The 13836-nt window shown below is 47.3% G+C and overlaps 1 protein-coding gene across 6 annotated transcripts in view; it reads left to right on the top strand.

The window, feature by feature from the left end:
* ARHGAP22 (Rho GTPase activating protein 22) overlaps nucleotides 1-13836 on the top strand; it is a 179512-nt gene that overhangs the window by 50580 nt on the left and 115096 nt on the right. For all 6 annotated transcript variants that reach the window (XM_019954121.2, XM_070782225.1, XM_019954123.2 and 3 more), the window contains one exon: nucleotides 1006-1205. In XM_019954121.2, the coding sequence (XP_019809680.2) occupies nucleotides 1006-1205 (200 nt within the window). The remainder of the gene's footprint in view (nucleotides 1-1005; nucleotides 1206-13836) is intronic.

Here is a 13836-nt window from a genome sequence, read left to right as displayed (position 1 = left end):
CAAGTCAGGATCTATGGTCTAAAGATTACAAATGTGATTACAAGTGTGATTACATTTGGACTCAGAGTTGTTCCTCCAAAGTCCAGGTTGGCCTTCCTAGTGACCCCTGCAGCAATATCCTTGATCCTCGCCAGAGAGAGAGAGAAGAGGAGCTCTGCCTGAGACAAGAGTCAGGGAGGTAGGGGAGGGGCAAGAAATCAGTCACCATGAAAGGCAGTACCAACTCTGGCAGAGTGCTGCCCAGTGGCATGTGCAGGGCAGAAGAGCTCACAGGCCCTCCAAGGCTCTGAGGGAGGAGGGCAGCCCCTTTGTCCCGCCAGGGAGCCATCAACCAGTCACAGCAGGCAAGTGCAGCAGAGGTCCTGCTGGCCAGGCCCAGCCACCAAGATGGTCTCAGGGAAGCAGCGAGGGAGTTTGCCAGTGCGGGTGGGGGCTTCTGGGCAATGGTGATGCCTCCAGAGGAGGGGCACCATGCAGAATCCAGGGAGGGAGTCTGCTGGGGCCAGCTCCCTTGGAGCCTGAGTGACAGGAACCCTGCTGGAAGGTGAGCTCCAGTGGGACCCAGATGGTTATGCTTCGTATTTCGGTGCTTGTTTCTTAATACCTGTGACAGCGACTGGCACATATAGATACTGTATGAATATTAGTTGCTGAATTGACGAGTGAGTCATTGAGCACATGGAAAGATGGGTAGATGGATGGATGGATGGATGGATGGATGAGCAAGCCTGGGGAAATGGAGAATCTGGGGTCCCACAGACACAGCAGAAACTAACCAGGAAGCAGGCTGTGTGCTCCCCAAGGTGCATGACCTTTGGCTACAGTGTTAAGGCACCCCAGCCCTTGCCCCTTGCAACCTGAGGAGGAGGCGGGCCAAGCATGGTCACGCCCTGCTGGCTGAAGCTCCCGTAACAGTGGTTACTGGGAGGCTGGGATGCCAGAGTGGGGCAAGGACTGACCAAGGCCTGCCATCCTTCGTGTTCACTGTGTGTGCTTGACTTCCAGCCCGCTCCAAGAGCCTGGTGATGGGGGAGCAGAGCCGGAGCCCCGGGCGGCCGCCCTGCCCCCGCAGGCTGGGCCCCGTGCTGAAGGCGGGCTGGCTGAAGAAGCAGAGAAGCATCATGAAGGGCTGGCAGCAGCGCTGGTTCGTGCTGCGTGGGGATCAGCTCTTCTACTACAAGGACAAAGATGAGACCAAGCCCCAGGTGAGAAGCACCCATCCCGCGTCCCATGGGCATCATGGTGGGGCTCCAGGGGGCATGGTTAACTGTCTCCAGGAGAGGGGAGAAGGCAAAGAGAGACCCTCCCATCAGCACCTCCACCCTGCAGGCACCAAGCCTGTGACTCCGCTCAGCATGACATTTCACTGGGGTTTCCAAAGTGAGATTTATCCTCAGCTCTCACATTCCTGGGATCACACCTGGTTTTACTGCAACACATCTAGAGCTTCAGGCTTTGAAGTGTTTCCTTCTAATGTTGATAGAGAGCATCCCTGCATGGCTTAAAAAAAAAAAAAAAAGCAACCACCCAAAGGGTAGTCCAGTAGTTATGAGTCGGTGCTTCCAAAGCAGGGGCCAAAGGTTCAATCCCTGGTCTGGGAACTAAGATCCCACATGTCCTGTGGCACGGCCAGGAAAAAAAAAAAAAATTTCTTCTTTATGTCCTTTTCAACCTCTCAGTGCTTCCGTGGAGGACACAGACTCCACTTCTTCCACTGTGCAGGGAAACAGGCGCCCAGGCACATCTGACGTCACACTGGAGTCTGGCTCATTCTGAAGCCCCTGTGTCAGAGGCCTCTGCTCCTCTGGACGGCTTCTGTTCTCACCGGTGCTTTGAGCTCCACCTTTGGTGCTTACCACGTCTGCCTTTCCACCCAGCTGCACTGAGTTCACTCAGAGCAGCCGCTGGCCTCATCCATCATGGTGTGTCCTGCTCACAGCTGCCCCATGCAGACATCGTAACCAAGTGCTCTGCATGTTGCTGACCAAGGTGGCTGGGCTTGTGGAGCTCAGGCAAGTTAACCCTTGTTATGGGATTCACACAGAGAATTAAAGTCTGGGAGCTACCCTTGTTTCTCTTGAGGAAAATGGGGAAGAACTTGAAGGACTTCTCTCAAAGAAAGGCTGCACCTAGTCATTGGTCCAAATTGGAAAGTAAAGCGAGATCACCTTTTTTGGGGTCAGGGATCACAGAATTTTGGGAGGCGGGGAAGGAGCTCTGTGATGGGCAAGATGGAAGGAGGTGCCTGGGCATAGTGCAGGATCGCGTTGACGCCACAGTGAGAAAATGACCCTCTTTTCTTGGAAAAGTCAATCCTCTTCCACATTTTCTGAGTATGAAGAAGGAATTGTCATATCTTTAACACTTTCCCAATACTTGGGATCCTCCCTTAAAAACATGGAGCTCTGAGAATAGACTTATGGACATGGAGAGAGGGGAGGAGAGGGTGAGATGTATGGAGAGAGTAACATGGAAACTTACATTATCATATGGAAAATAGATAGCCAATGGGAATTTGCTATGTGGCTCAGGAAACTCAAACGGGGCTCTGAATCAACCTGGAGGGGTGGGATGGGGGGGATGGGAGGGAGGTTCAAAAGGGAGGGGATATATGTATACCTATGGCTCATTCATGTTGAGCTTTGACAGAAAACAACAAAATTCTGTAAAGCAATTAACCTTCAATTAAAAAAAATAAATAAAATTTTTAAAAAATGGAGCTCTGAGGGTGGGAAGGAACAGCCCTCATCACAGAGATCTCAGTGACAATAGTCACCAGCTGCAAGTTAATCACTTTCTGCCTTCACTGTATTTATTCTAGTGGTTAACTTCTGTTTATGGAAAGTTATACTGATTTCCGTTCGTGAGAGGCCTTGCATGTTTTCCTTTCTGAACTATATCTAAGTTAAAAACAAAAAGCCTTGTGCAGCAATGTGAGTGTACTTAATGCTACTAAACTATACGCTTAAAAATTGTTAAAATGGTAAATTATATGTTGTGTGCATATATATGCACACACACAAATAAGCGAGACTTATTTAAGGAAAACTTTTAAATCATTAACAGTAGAGATGAGAGGTAGGGATGACAAAATTCACGAAGGTGGATCTAAGCTAAAGTTTATGGAGCTCTGATCTTGTCCAGCCTCCCAGGCTTTATAAGGGAGGAAAGAGAGGTGGAATGGATCAAATAGGAACTTTGAATTTGATCTGAGTTAGGTCAAGCATGCTAACTGAATAACTTGAAACAAGTCACTTATTTATTTGTTTTGTTTCAGTTTTATCATTACTAAAATAGAGACATTATTACCTACCTCACAGACATACACCGAGAACTGAACACAGATCTTAGCACATGGGCTACTTAAGTCAGGGTACCCAATATACCCTCAGCCCTGCCGCCCCAGCTCTGCCACTCGGCCTGCTCCCCAGATCGGGAACCACACCTCTTGCTTGCCCACCGTTTTCCTTCTCGTCTCTGCTTGTGTGGTGAAGACCAGCCTCCTTTAGTAGCATCTCGACTCTCCTGGCTGTCCTGTTAGAGACATGTGCTTCTGATGATGGTAGCCACAAGTGGCCAGGGCCCCTAGCATGTCAGAGCCCTCCTGGCTCAGCCCACAGCACCATCTCCTGGGGGAAATGCACCATGATTCTGGGTGAACTCTGGGCTACAGTGACACATGGAGGTCACCCAGACTACTGTGGACCCCCGCCCCAGGCTTTCCCACACATTGCTCACCACGAGCCTGAGGTGGCCCTGCCCATCACTGCACCTCCACAATGAACCTCCATCCCCCAGATTTCCCAACCTGGACAGTCTTCTCCCTCACCTGTCACCATTTCCCAACCTGGACAGTCTTCTCCCTCACCTGTCACCTTTTCCAGAAGTCAGTGGCTTCTGGTGGAAACAGTTAATAGAATGGAAGCACTGACATCCCAGGCACCACCTTCTGGACACAGAAGCAGCCCTGGGGTGCCACCCAAGCTAAACCAGGGCAGCTGTCACCAGGGAGCCATTGGGTCCCCGAAGGGTGCCAGCATCTCCCAGCCGATGCCAGGGTCATGCCCATGGCTCCTCTTTTGGACTCTCTGGGGTCTCAGTGACCCTGCCAGTCCCTCATGGGGGATTATTCTTTTCCGGAATCTCCCCTCCCCAACAAAGCCTGACTTTTGTAGCAGCCCCATTGCTCAGGTTCCCAATCTCAAGGAGACTCTTGGTCAAATTCGACTCATTTAGCTTTATAGTATGATCTCAAACCTGCATGCCTTCTGGCAAAACAGCCCACAGATTTCCTTTTAATTGCATGAACTACATGTAATGGACTAATTTTCAATATCTGGTTCCTGGAAAATGGGCCCTGCTCCCTGTTCACAGTGACAGAAGTGCCCAGGAGTGAGCTCCCTCCTAACAGATGGCCTGTTGTGTGTCCAGCAGATATAATCGTGGAGAGGGGGGATGTCCAGCTACCCTTGATGCTGCACATGTGCATGATAAGGATCACTCCCAGCCCACCCTCTTGTTCTCTCTCCAGAGCCCTATCCCTTCCACTCTGCCCTTCTCAATGGCAGGAAGATCAGCAGAGAACATAGAGCGCAGAGATGGGGAAAATTCAAGATGGGCAAAGAACTGGCTCAGATGGGAACTCAGATGGGAAAGCTAGGCTAAGGTGCTTTAAAACTGAGCCTGAAAGTGTGGCCCTGTCCCTCCAGCTTTCCCAAACGCTTTTCCGTAATAGTTTCCAGCAGACAGATCCTACAGTTTTACTAATAGAAGATTCCAGTTCTTTTCCTGCTAAATGGCTTAAGCTTCTGCGAAGTGTTTCTTGCACCATGAAAACTCCTGCCACATTCTTTATTGATCAGCCCAGTCCGTTTCCACTGCTTGAAGATTCACTTAAATTTAGTTATCCCCCTTCTTCCCTGTGGGTTTCTTGGCTTCGAACAGAGATGGAATAGAATAGAAATGGAAAGTATAACTTACAAAACATAAGACGGAAAAAATGTAGCAATGTTAAATGCAATCAGTTCAACAAATGTGCAGAGAATGGAGGGGGTCAGGAAACAAGAGAAAAAGGTAAATAGAAAACAAAAAGTAAATAAATAAGATACCAAGGAATAGGAACAAATATTTCAGTTGTCATAATAAACATGAATAGGTCAGATTCATCTGTCTCTTAAAAGACAGAAAGTAGATGTCTGGCTTAAAAAAGAGAGAAAGTAATAACATAATAAACATAAAGGTTGCAAAACAAAACCATGAGGGAAAAAGGTATGCCGGGAAAAAGGTATGCCAGCAAAAAGGAAGGAGATTTAGCAACACTGAAATCAAGTAGAATTCAAGGTGATGGGGAAAAGAAGGAACAAGGAGAAATATTTCATTATAACATAAATAAAAAGCTATGCCAGCAAAAAGAAAGCAGATTTAGGAACACCAAAATCAAGTAGAAGTCAAGGTGACAGGGAAAAAAAAGGAACAAGGAGAAATATTTCATTATAACATAAATAAAAACCTACTTAGAAAATAGATCAGCTGTGAACTTTTATGCTGTTAATGACATAGCTTTGAAGGATACATAAACAACGAAAAGAATTCTCATTGTTCTCCATTTTTTAAGAAAAATGAAATTATGGAGACTTAAAATAGTGCAAAAGAAAAAAAAAAAAGACTTAGAAATTAAGAACAAAGTGGTAGTGAGTGAGGGCACGTATGCAAGAGAGAGAAATCTGCACACACGGAAATAAAACACACACACACTTTGTAACACTTACGTTAATAGAAAATCAAAGCTTGAGTTCAAGCTTCTAGTGAAGGATGACAGACTTTAAAACCCCAGAACTCCAGTATGGAGCGCTAAAGGCTCCGGAAGGTGTGGACGCACCTGGATGGAGACGGCAGGGGCGAGCCGGCCGCTGGAGGATGCCAGACAGCAGGGCTGACTCGGCAGACCCTAGTGCGCTCAGTTCCAAGCCAGCACTACAGACAGCACAACACCGCATCTGGTTGTTGGGGGGTGAGGGGGTGGGCCCCTCAGAACACTTGCAGGATCAATTATCTCTGAAAATGAGGGCAAAAGAAGAGCTCCATACAGGACTGATTGAAAGTCACTTTAAAAAGCAGTTAGGTCCCAGATCTCCCGAACCATCTGGCGCAAAGCGTGACTGCCCTCTTCACTGGGGTATAACTGGGAAGGACACTGAGGACGCCGGCCTTATCGTTGAGGTGGGGGAGGCACCAGTCTGCAGCAGGAGCCTTAGATGGAGGTGGACATGCAGACCAGTTGCTTAGCTCTTCCAGTCTTCATCCCACACTTGGCTCCCAGATCCCAGCAGTCAGGAATAGCCCTCAGGAAGGAAATGAAGAATTTCACTGGAAAATCTGATAGGCCAAGAAGAAAAACAAAACGTATTGACAGCAGGGGTCCCCCATGACACAGCCCAGGCAGGTCTCTCTCCTCTCTCTCTCCCTCTCTCTCTCTTTCTCTCTCTCTTTCTCCCTTTCAGCCTGCCATGTAAACATCCCCTGCCTTCCCCTCATATAACTTCCAGTCAGTTGCTTAGAGAGCTATAACTAGTAGGCATGAAGAGCTTTGGGTCACTAGGCGCTTAAGGGAAGGATCACATATGAAGGCTGGACAGAAACACAAGAAAGGAACAAAATTTAAAAAGCAACTTGGATGCAATAAAAACTATGCAGGGGGAGAAAGCTTGTATATAAAACTATCTTTGACATCCTCAGAGAGAGACTATAAAATGGACAGCCAGAGCACAAACCAGCTCCCAGAATTGAGAAATGAAATACCAGAAACAAAAACTCAAATGAAAGCTTGGATGGAAAACTTGACATAATCTCTCAGAAAGAAGAACAGAGAGGAAAAGAGGAAAGACGACTCAGCATCTGAGAAGGAGTTCTAGAAATGAAGCAAAAAGGAATCCTTAGAAAAACTATTCAATTAAGTTAAATTTCCCAGAATGGGAGTGTAAACAGTGGGTGCTGACTGATGAAACCAAAGGTTCTGTGGGGGCTCAGGAAGTCACACTGTGGGGGAGTAGGGCTGGGAGGGGACTTAAATAAAGCAAAATTTCAAACTTCCGTGCTGGGAATTCCGTAGATAATGCCTAAAAAAATTTTTTTACACAGAATCCATTTATTGATTTCATTTTTTGGGGGCTGCCCTGCAGCATGTGGGGTCAAACCCTAACCCCTGCAGTAGAAGCCGGGTATCTTAGTCACTGGGCTGCCAGGGAGCGTCCCAGTCCCTAAATTTTAAGTGAATACATAGTATATAAGCGTATATTTAGAAATAAACATAAGAAACGAAAAAACTCACCTAAAAGAGCTGGAAGTGGTGACTAAGATTTGGGCAATAGCAGAACAGGAAGAAATTGCTGCCTTATAATAAGCCTGGCAGAACTACTCGATTCTCTAAAACTATTATGAGATAGAACTCTCACTTAAAAAAAAATAAGAGAAATAAAGCTAAAATAATTTTGGAATTTTCAGAATACAACTACTGCACATCAAAACTGCAGGGTAAGGCTTTGGGGAGAACATGGAGAATGGGGTGATGATCAAAAACTCGAGATTTATTTGTATTACAGTTGGCGCTTCATATCCATGGGTTCTACAGCCACGAACTTAGCTGGGAGTAAAACTAGTCAGGAAAAAAATTTTCCAGAAGTTTCCAAAAAGCAGTGCTTGAATTTGCTGTACACTGGGAACTATTTACACAGCACTGACATTGTACTAGAGGCGCTTTAAAGAAGTATAGGGAGGATGTGCATGAGCTCTTGTGTCTCCAATATTGGCAGGAGGATTCTTTACCACTGGCGCCATCTGGGAAGCCCCTATATGCAAATACTACACACTTTATATAAGGGACTTGAGAATCCAAGGATTTGGATAACTTCACAGGGGGAGCAGCAGTATAGGAGCCCTTCCCCACCAGTACTGAGTGGTGATTGCATTTTAATTTCTCACAGGGAGACTATATTTATTTAAGTCCATATTCTAAAATGTTTTAAGTTAAACAAGAAAAGAAAAATGAAAAGCAGAAAAGGAATGCAGCAGGGACACAGCCCCAGACAGCTCTCTGCAGATAACGAGAAAGGGGAGCAGCCTAGAGGTCAGACAATGGGCGCCCCCTTCCAGGCAGAGCCGCCAAGCCCAGCCCGCCCCTGCAGAGCTGGCCCTGGCACATTGAAGGTACTTAGAAAATGTTTTAAAATGAACTTGGGGGAGGGGGCGTGAGTCTGGCAGCTCACACCCGGGGAGGAGCCCCGGGTCTCTGAAGCAGGAGTGCGAGGCTCACGCGTCGGCAGGAACCCATACACTGCATGTGGCACCGAAAGCTGCATGTGGAGGGCTGGGGGTGCCACGCTCAGACACTGGATCCGTGTTCTGTCAGCACTGAGGGGCTGAGAGCTTTCGGGGCTCAGGCTTAGTTTCTGGTGCTCCAAGAGGAAGGGCATCTACAGCAGCCCAGGCAGGGGTTGGGAGGGCACCAGGCTGGAGGCAGAACCATCAGATGGGGCTGGTGTCCTCCAAAACTTCCAGGTGTTGAACTAAGGGACTGAGGAACCGTGGAAGCAGCAGAAGACAGAGTGTGTGGGAGCTGATGCCTGCATCCGGCGTGGCAGAGGCTCAGACCTACGCTTGGTGGCGGATGCAGCTGCAGGTTCTCGCAGAGGCAATTCAAGCCTCACTTTGAGAGCAGGCTGAGGTCTGTTTGTGTTGTTTTCCAGGAGCATAAGTAATGGGAGGCTCAGCAGTGGGAGAGAAGATTGATTTAAAGTTTGATCTAATTTAGAGTAAAAAGCTTGGAATTGGGAGGAAGAGAGACAAGATGGATGGGAAAGCAGATGCACTTCTAGGAGCGGACATTAATACTAGGCGATCAGAAATCTGCAGCCTTTAAGAAAGAGAAAAGCTCAAGGGAGGAAAGACACCATCTGACCCCAGAGCCTGAAGGTTACAGGGAATGTTCCAACAGGCAGCCAGTCACCCCTTTCCCCCAGGCTTTGTTTACCAGCTTGCAGGTCAAAGACAAAAGCAGTGTTGTCATGAGCTGGCTGCTTGGGTCCTGGCCCCTGAGAAAGGTGCCTGTGTGGTTTCCATGTTCCCTGTGAGGGAACTGGGGACTGGCATCAGGCCTAGGTTAGTGGGTGTGTTACCACAGCGCCTGAAGTCTGCTTAATGTCTGCCCACGGAACCTCACAGCTTTGGCTGGCAAGACTCTGCCCTTATCTCAGCTCGATGTGGGGGCAAGGTTAAGATCCCATCAGGCTGGTCTGAGCCAGTCTGTGCTCACAGCAAGTCACAGAGCAAGCCATGTGTCAGACGCTCTTTCACAGCCAGACCTTGTAAGGTCAACTCAGCTGGAGGTGACTCAGTAAACCCTAGCTGAGCCTCCTTCATTGGTTGTAAACTGTTAGTCAAACCAGCCTAGAGGTCATTATTGTTGTTATCGTTGTCGCCACCGTTGACATTACTACTGGCATTTTGTAAAAATTTCTCAGCTTCACGTCTTCTCCATTCTAGGCTGTAAACCTCATTCAAGTGGGACCTCTGTCTACTTTGTTGTTCAGTTGCTAAGTCGTGTCCAGTTCTTTGTGGAAGAGTCGGAAGGACAGGCAGGACAGGCTTCCCTGTCCTTCAGTGTCTCCCTGAGTTTGCTCAAACTCATGTCCATCGAGTCAGTGATGCCATCCAACCATCTCATCTTCGGTCACCCGCTTCTCCTCTTGTCCACTTACCACTTATCTTTTCCCACCGCCCAGCATGGTGCCTGACCCATAAGTGATCAGTAATATTTGATGCTTACGTGAAAGAATGAATGAAGAAATGAATAAATTGACTGAATGCGTGAACACTCTGATCCAGCCTTGTGTTAGATCCTTGGTGGGAAAATATTTCATTGTTTTTGTAAAGTGCTCGATAGGTGGCAGGAAACTCATTTTACTGGCTTTGCTTATTAGACTGTAAGCACATCACGGTCAGGATTTTGTTTGGTTGGCTTTACCTGTGTCCTCAGTGTCTAGAACAGTGCCTGACTCCTAGTAGATGCTCAATAAATACTTTTTAAAATAATTTCATAATTTCATACTTTTTTACTATAAATTAAATAACGTTAATAATTTCCTTGAGCCTCACAGCAACCCTACAAGGGCAGATACAGTCCATTTCCATTGTACAGGTGGAGAAAGTGATGCTTGGAAGGGTGGAATGGAGGCTTTCATACCATGGAAAGAAAACAGTATTTGGAATCAGAGAACCTGGGTTCAAATCCCATTTGTACCACCTACGAGTTGTAGGTTTGTGCAGATCATTGTAGCCTTCTTGCTCCCACATTCGGTGTGATATTCTGTGGCTGCCCTGAGGGCCGGACAAATGGCAGCTGGCAGCTGTAGTGACGTCAGTGCTGCCTAAACACTCGGAGGCAAGATTCCTGTAGTCCTTGGAATGGTATCTAAGATAGAAGCCCTTCAAGGAGGCTTCTAAAATGAAATGTGAAAACAGGTGACAGGCCCTGGAAGCACGGACCACCCGAATCCGTGGGGCTCCCTGAGAGCCCCTGTATTACCTTTTCCAACTGAGTCCAGACCAGTGGGCATCAAGACCATCGTGGACACCCAGGTGTCTGGACTTAGCGAGTTATTGAATCCCGCATGACAGAGAACGACAGATTTCTAGATTGTGGCTTACTAGCTAGTAACCAGAGAAGTTATTGCCCTCTCTAAGCCTCAGTTTTCTCTTTGTGAGGTGAGCATACCCACACCTACCTTATAGGGCTGCTATGAAAGTAAGATCATGCCCTAGTGGTGAGCTCCTCACCTGGGTGGAACTTACCCAGTGGAGGGTTAGCAATCACCCAGCTCAGTCAAGCAAGAGAAGTCCAGTGGCATGCAGCATGGCCCTGATCTTGGCCCTGCCTTACTTCATGGGTTTAAATCTAAATAAAAGCTAACACTTACATGTGTATGAGCCCAACGAGAAACAGTCTCCTTCCTCTCCTCTGCACCTGAGCTGCCCTAGTGATTACTTGACCAACAGAATGAGGCAGAAGTGAGGCCATGCAAGTTCTGGGTTCAGTCCTTGAGATACCAAGCAGCTTCTGCTTTTGCTCGGGGAAGCCCTGCCATACTGTGAGGATGCTTGAGTGGACCACACAGTTATGAGGAGACAGACCTCATGGCCCCAAGTGAGACATCCTTGGACATTCTAGCCCATTCCAATCACCAGCAGCCAGGATGCCCAGGAAACTGAACTCCTACTGGTATGAGAGACAAACTTAATAAATCATTTAGAGAAGAGAAGTCTTGGGAAAGGTACTAGATCAGACCCTGCGTCCTTATGCAAACAAGACTACATTTATTCTGTGGACCTCCAAAAGCCATAGTCAGGACAAAGAGAATTGCACAGAGGCTACCATGCGCCCCCCAAATATGAAGGATACTTTGTTCCAGTCCCTGATGCTGAATTACCTCCCTAACTGCCCCACAGATCTCGCCACAGCACATTCCAGACGATCCAGCTGTGCTCGGAAGGAACCTGCATGTGTGTGAGGGAAGGACAAGGCCCACTCGCCACCTCAGGAGAGCTCAGTAGCTGTTGTGCAGATGTCCTCCGCAGGGCGATAGAAATAACCATGAGCTAATTGCATACTGGTATTAACATTGCCATTAGTGCTGCAGAAGAAAACTTAAACACTAAATGTCTTCTGATTTCAAATGCCCTTGGGGATAATTTCAAATGCTGCTTTTGTGAAGAATTACTCACTGGAGTCTTATTTTTTCTTAAAAAAAAAAAATCATTTATTTAGGTTCCAATATCAGAAGGCATGGCTTCTCTTTAAGGGATACTTTATATATTTTTTGTAGCTATTTGAGAAATGTAACTCCACTCCACTAACAGATCAAATGAAAATTCTTGCCGAATAGTTATTTAAAAATCAAACATAAATGTATTCAGTAAATTTAGAATTGACTACAGCAGCCAAGTCGTTTTTGAACAGTTTTTAAGCTATTTCATTAAAGTAATTTTTTTTCTGCATCTGACATGTCAAGGAAAAACATGACCACCCCCAAATATGTGTTCAAGCTTATCTCGTACCATACGGCAGAGGTTCTGAAAGCGACCCCTGGAGTGGCAATGACAGTGCCTTAGGACTACCTACAACTCATCATTATACGGTGAGACCTTGCCACTGCTGTGGGGAAGGAAAACCCGGTTATTAAGAAGCCTGATGACTTGCTCAGGAGTATGTAAATCACAGCTGCCAAGTGTCCTGGTTGCCTCTGAATTATTTTGCACTCAGACTGTCACTGCCTACAGAATGGATCTTCACCTTCTAAAACTGATTTCTATTTTTCCTCCAGTGTGTCTGCCTGTTGGTGGAAATATAATAAGCTTCTCTCAGGGTCTGCTAATTTAAGTCAGCACGGATATTCGCTTACAGTATTTAAATGCCTTCCGCTTAAAATAGATCAATCCTTTGGCTTTCAACTGAACCCAGTTAATTTACAGTAATAGCTGGAAGACTGGTAAATGACTCATTTTGTCAATTACGAGGCAAAAAACTGAATCAAATACCATTGAGGCCACATGGAAACCATGTCTTATTCATTGTTTAGATGAGCATAACTTACTTATTGTATTTGGGACATTCTAGCTCCTTCATACATTAGTTGAAGACTGAATTACAATTTATCAGCAAAATGGAGCTGATTAGGGGTGTTGCTGTTGACTTTGCTGCCTGGCCTTGTCTACTGAGGACAGTGGGCAGGTCTCCTGAATGATCTTTCACAGAGGATTCGGATGGGAGTGTGCCTTCCTCGGCAGAAAGCAGCATGTGCTCTCGGCAGCAGTCTTCTCAGCAAGACAGCCTGGCAGGGATCAGTGCAAAGGAATCTATACCATGTTTCTCAGGCTAACCTGCTCTCAACTAAACAGCATAGCAGCCCCTCTCCCAGATGACCGTAGACCCCAGAGCATAACAACAGTTGCAGGGCCTGGAGAGCAATAAGTTAGAATCAAACCACTTCCAGTCAAGAGGTGGTCCCTCCCATCCAAGGCAAGCACCCAGACCTGGCATGTCCCGACAGTAGGTATTCTGAGCAGAACAAGCTTCCCAGGGAGTGAGCTCCCAGGCCAACCTGAATGGCAGGGGGAGCCTTAAGGCAGACTATTCATCATGGGCAGAGAAGGCTGGAAGCTGTGTTGCCCCAGAAACGTTGCAGGGGCAGTGCATGGAAGAGCATCTCTGTGTTCAGTGCTGCAGACCCTGGCTGTGGGGCGGCCACGTCCCCCGGTCTCCTCACCATGTGGGCAGGGGCCAGGCACCACTGCTTATCAAGGGCTCCCGGTTCTGAGGCAGAGGCTTCTCCAACCCTGCCCCGTGGGCTCTGAAGGCCAAGGGCAGAGTTAGCACGTAGGTGCAGCAGAAGTTGAAACCAACATCTGCCTGAGTCTTGGGTCAGAGAATATATTGGAAAGAAGTGGCTGACCAGTGAAGTCTCATTCCCTGCTAGAAGACTCAGAGCTCGTGCCCTCTGATGGCTGCTTCTCTTCTAAATGCATCCACTCTTGATTGCAGTGACCATTGCAGCCATCACAGGGACACCAGAGAAAACAGGGGTAGTTCTCCCTAAACTTCACCTCGCACACAAGGTATTTTAAGGAGGCAAAGAGACCTCCCATTTGGTCCATTGAGCCAAGAGAAACGGGGGCATTTTCACGCTCCCAGGACCTCCACTGCTCAACGGGGATCATTTACAGGCGGGGCATTCAGCCAGGGACAGCGGGAGCCATCGGCCTTTTTGGATAGTGACCTGTATCCTT

Source organism: Bos indicus, chromosome 28, assembly GCF_029378745.1.
Source record: "Bos indicus isolate NIAB-ARS_2022 breed Sahiwal x Tharparkar chromosome 28, NIAB-ARS_B.indTharparkar_mat_pri_1.0, whole genome shotgun sequence".
In the NCBI taxonomy this organism is placed as follows: Eukaryota; Metazoa; Chordata; class Mammalia; order Artiodactyla; family Bovidae; genus Bos; species Bos indicus.
This window is presented reverse-complemented; position numbering and strand designations above follow the sequence as displayed.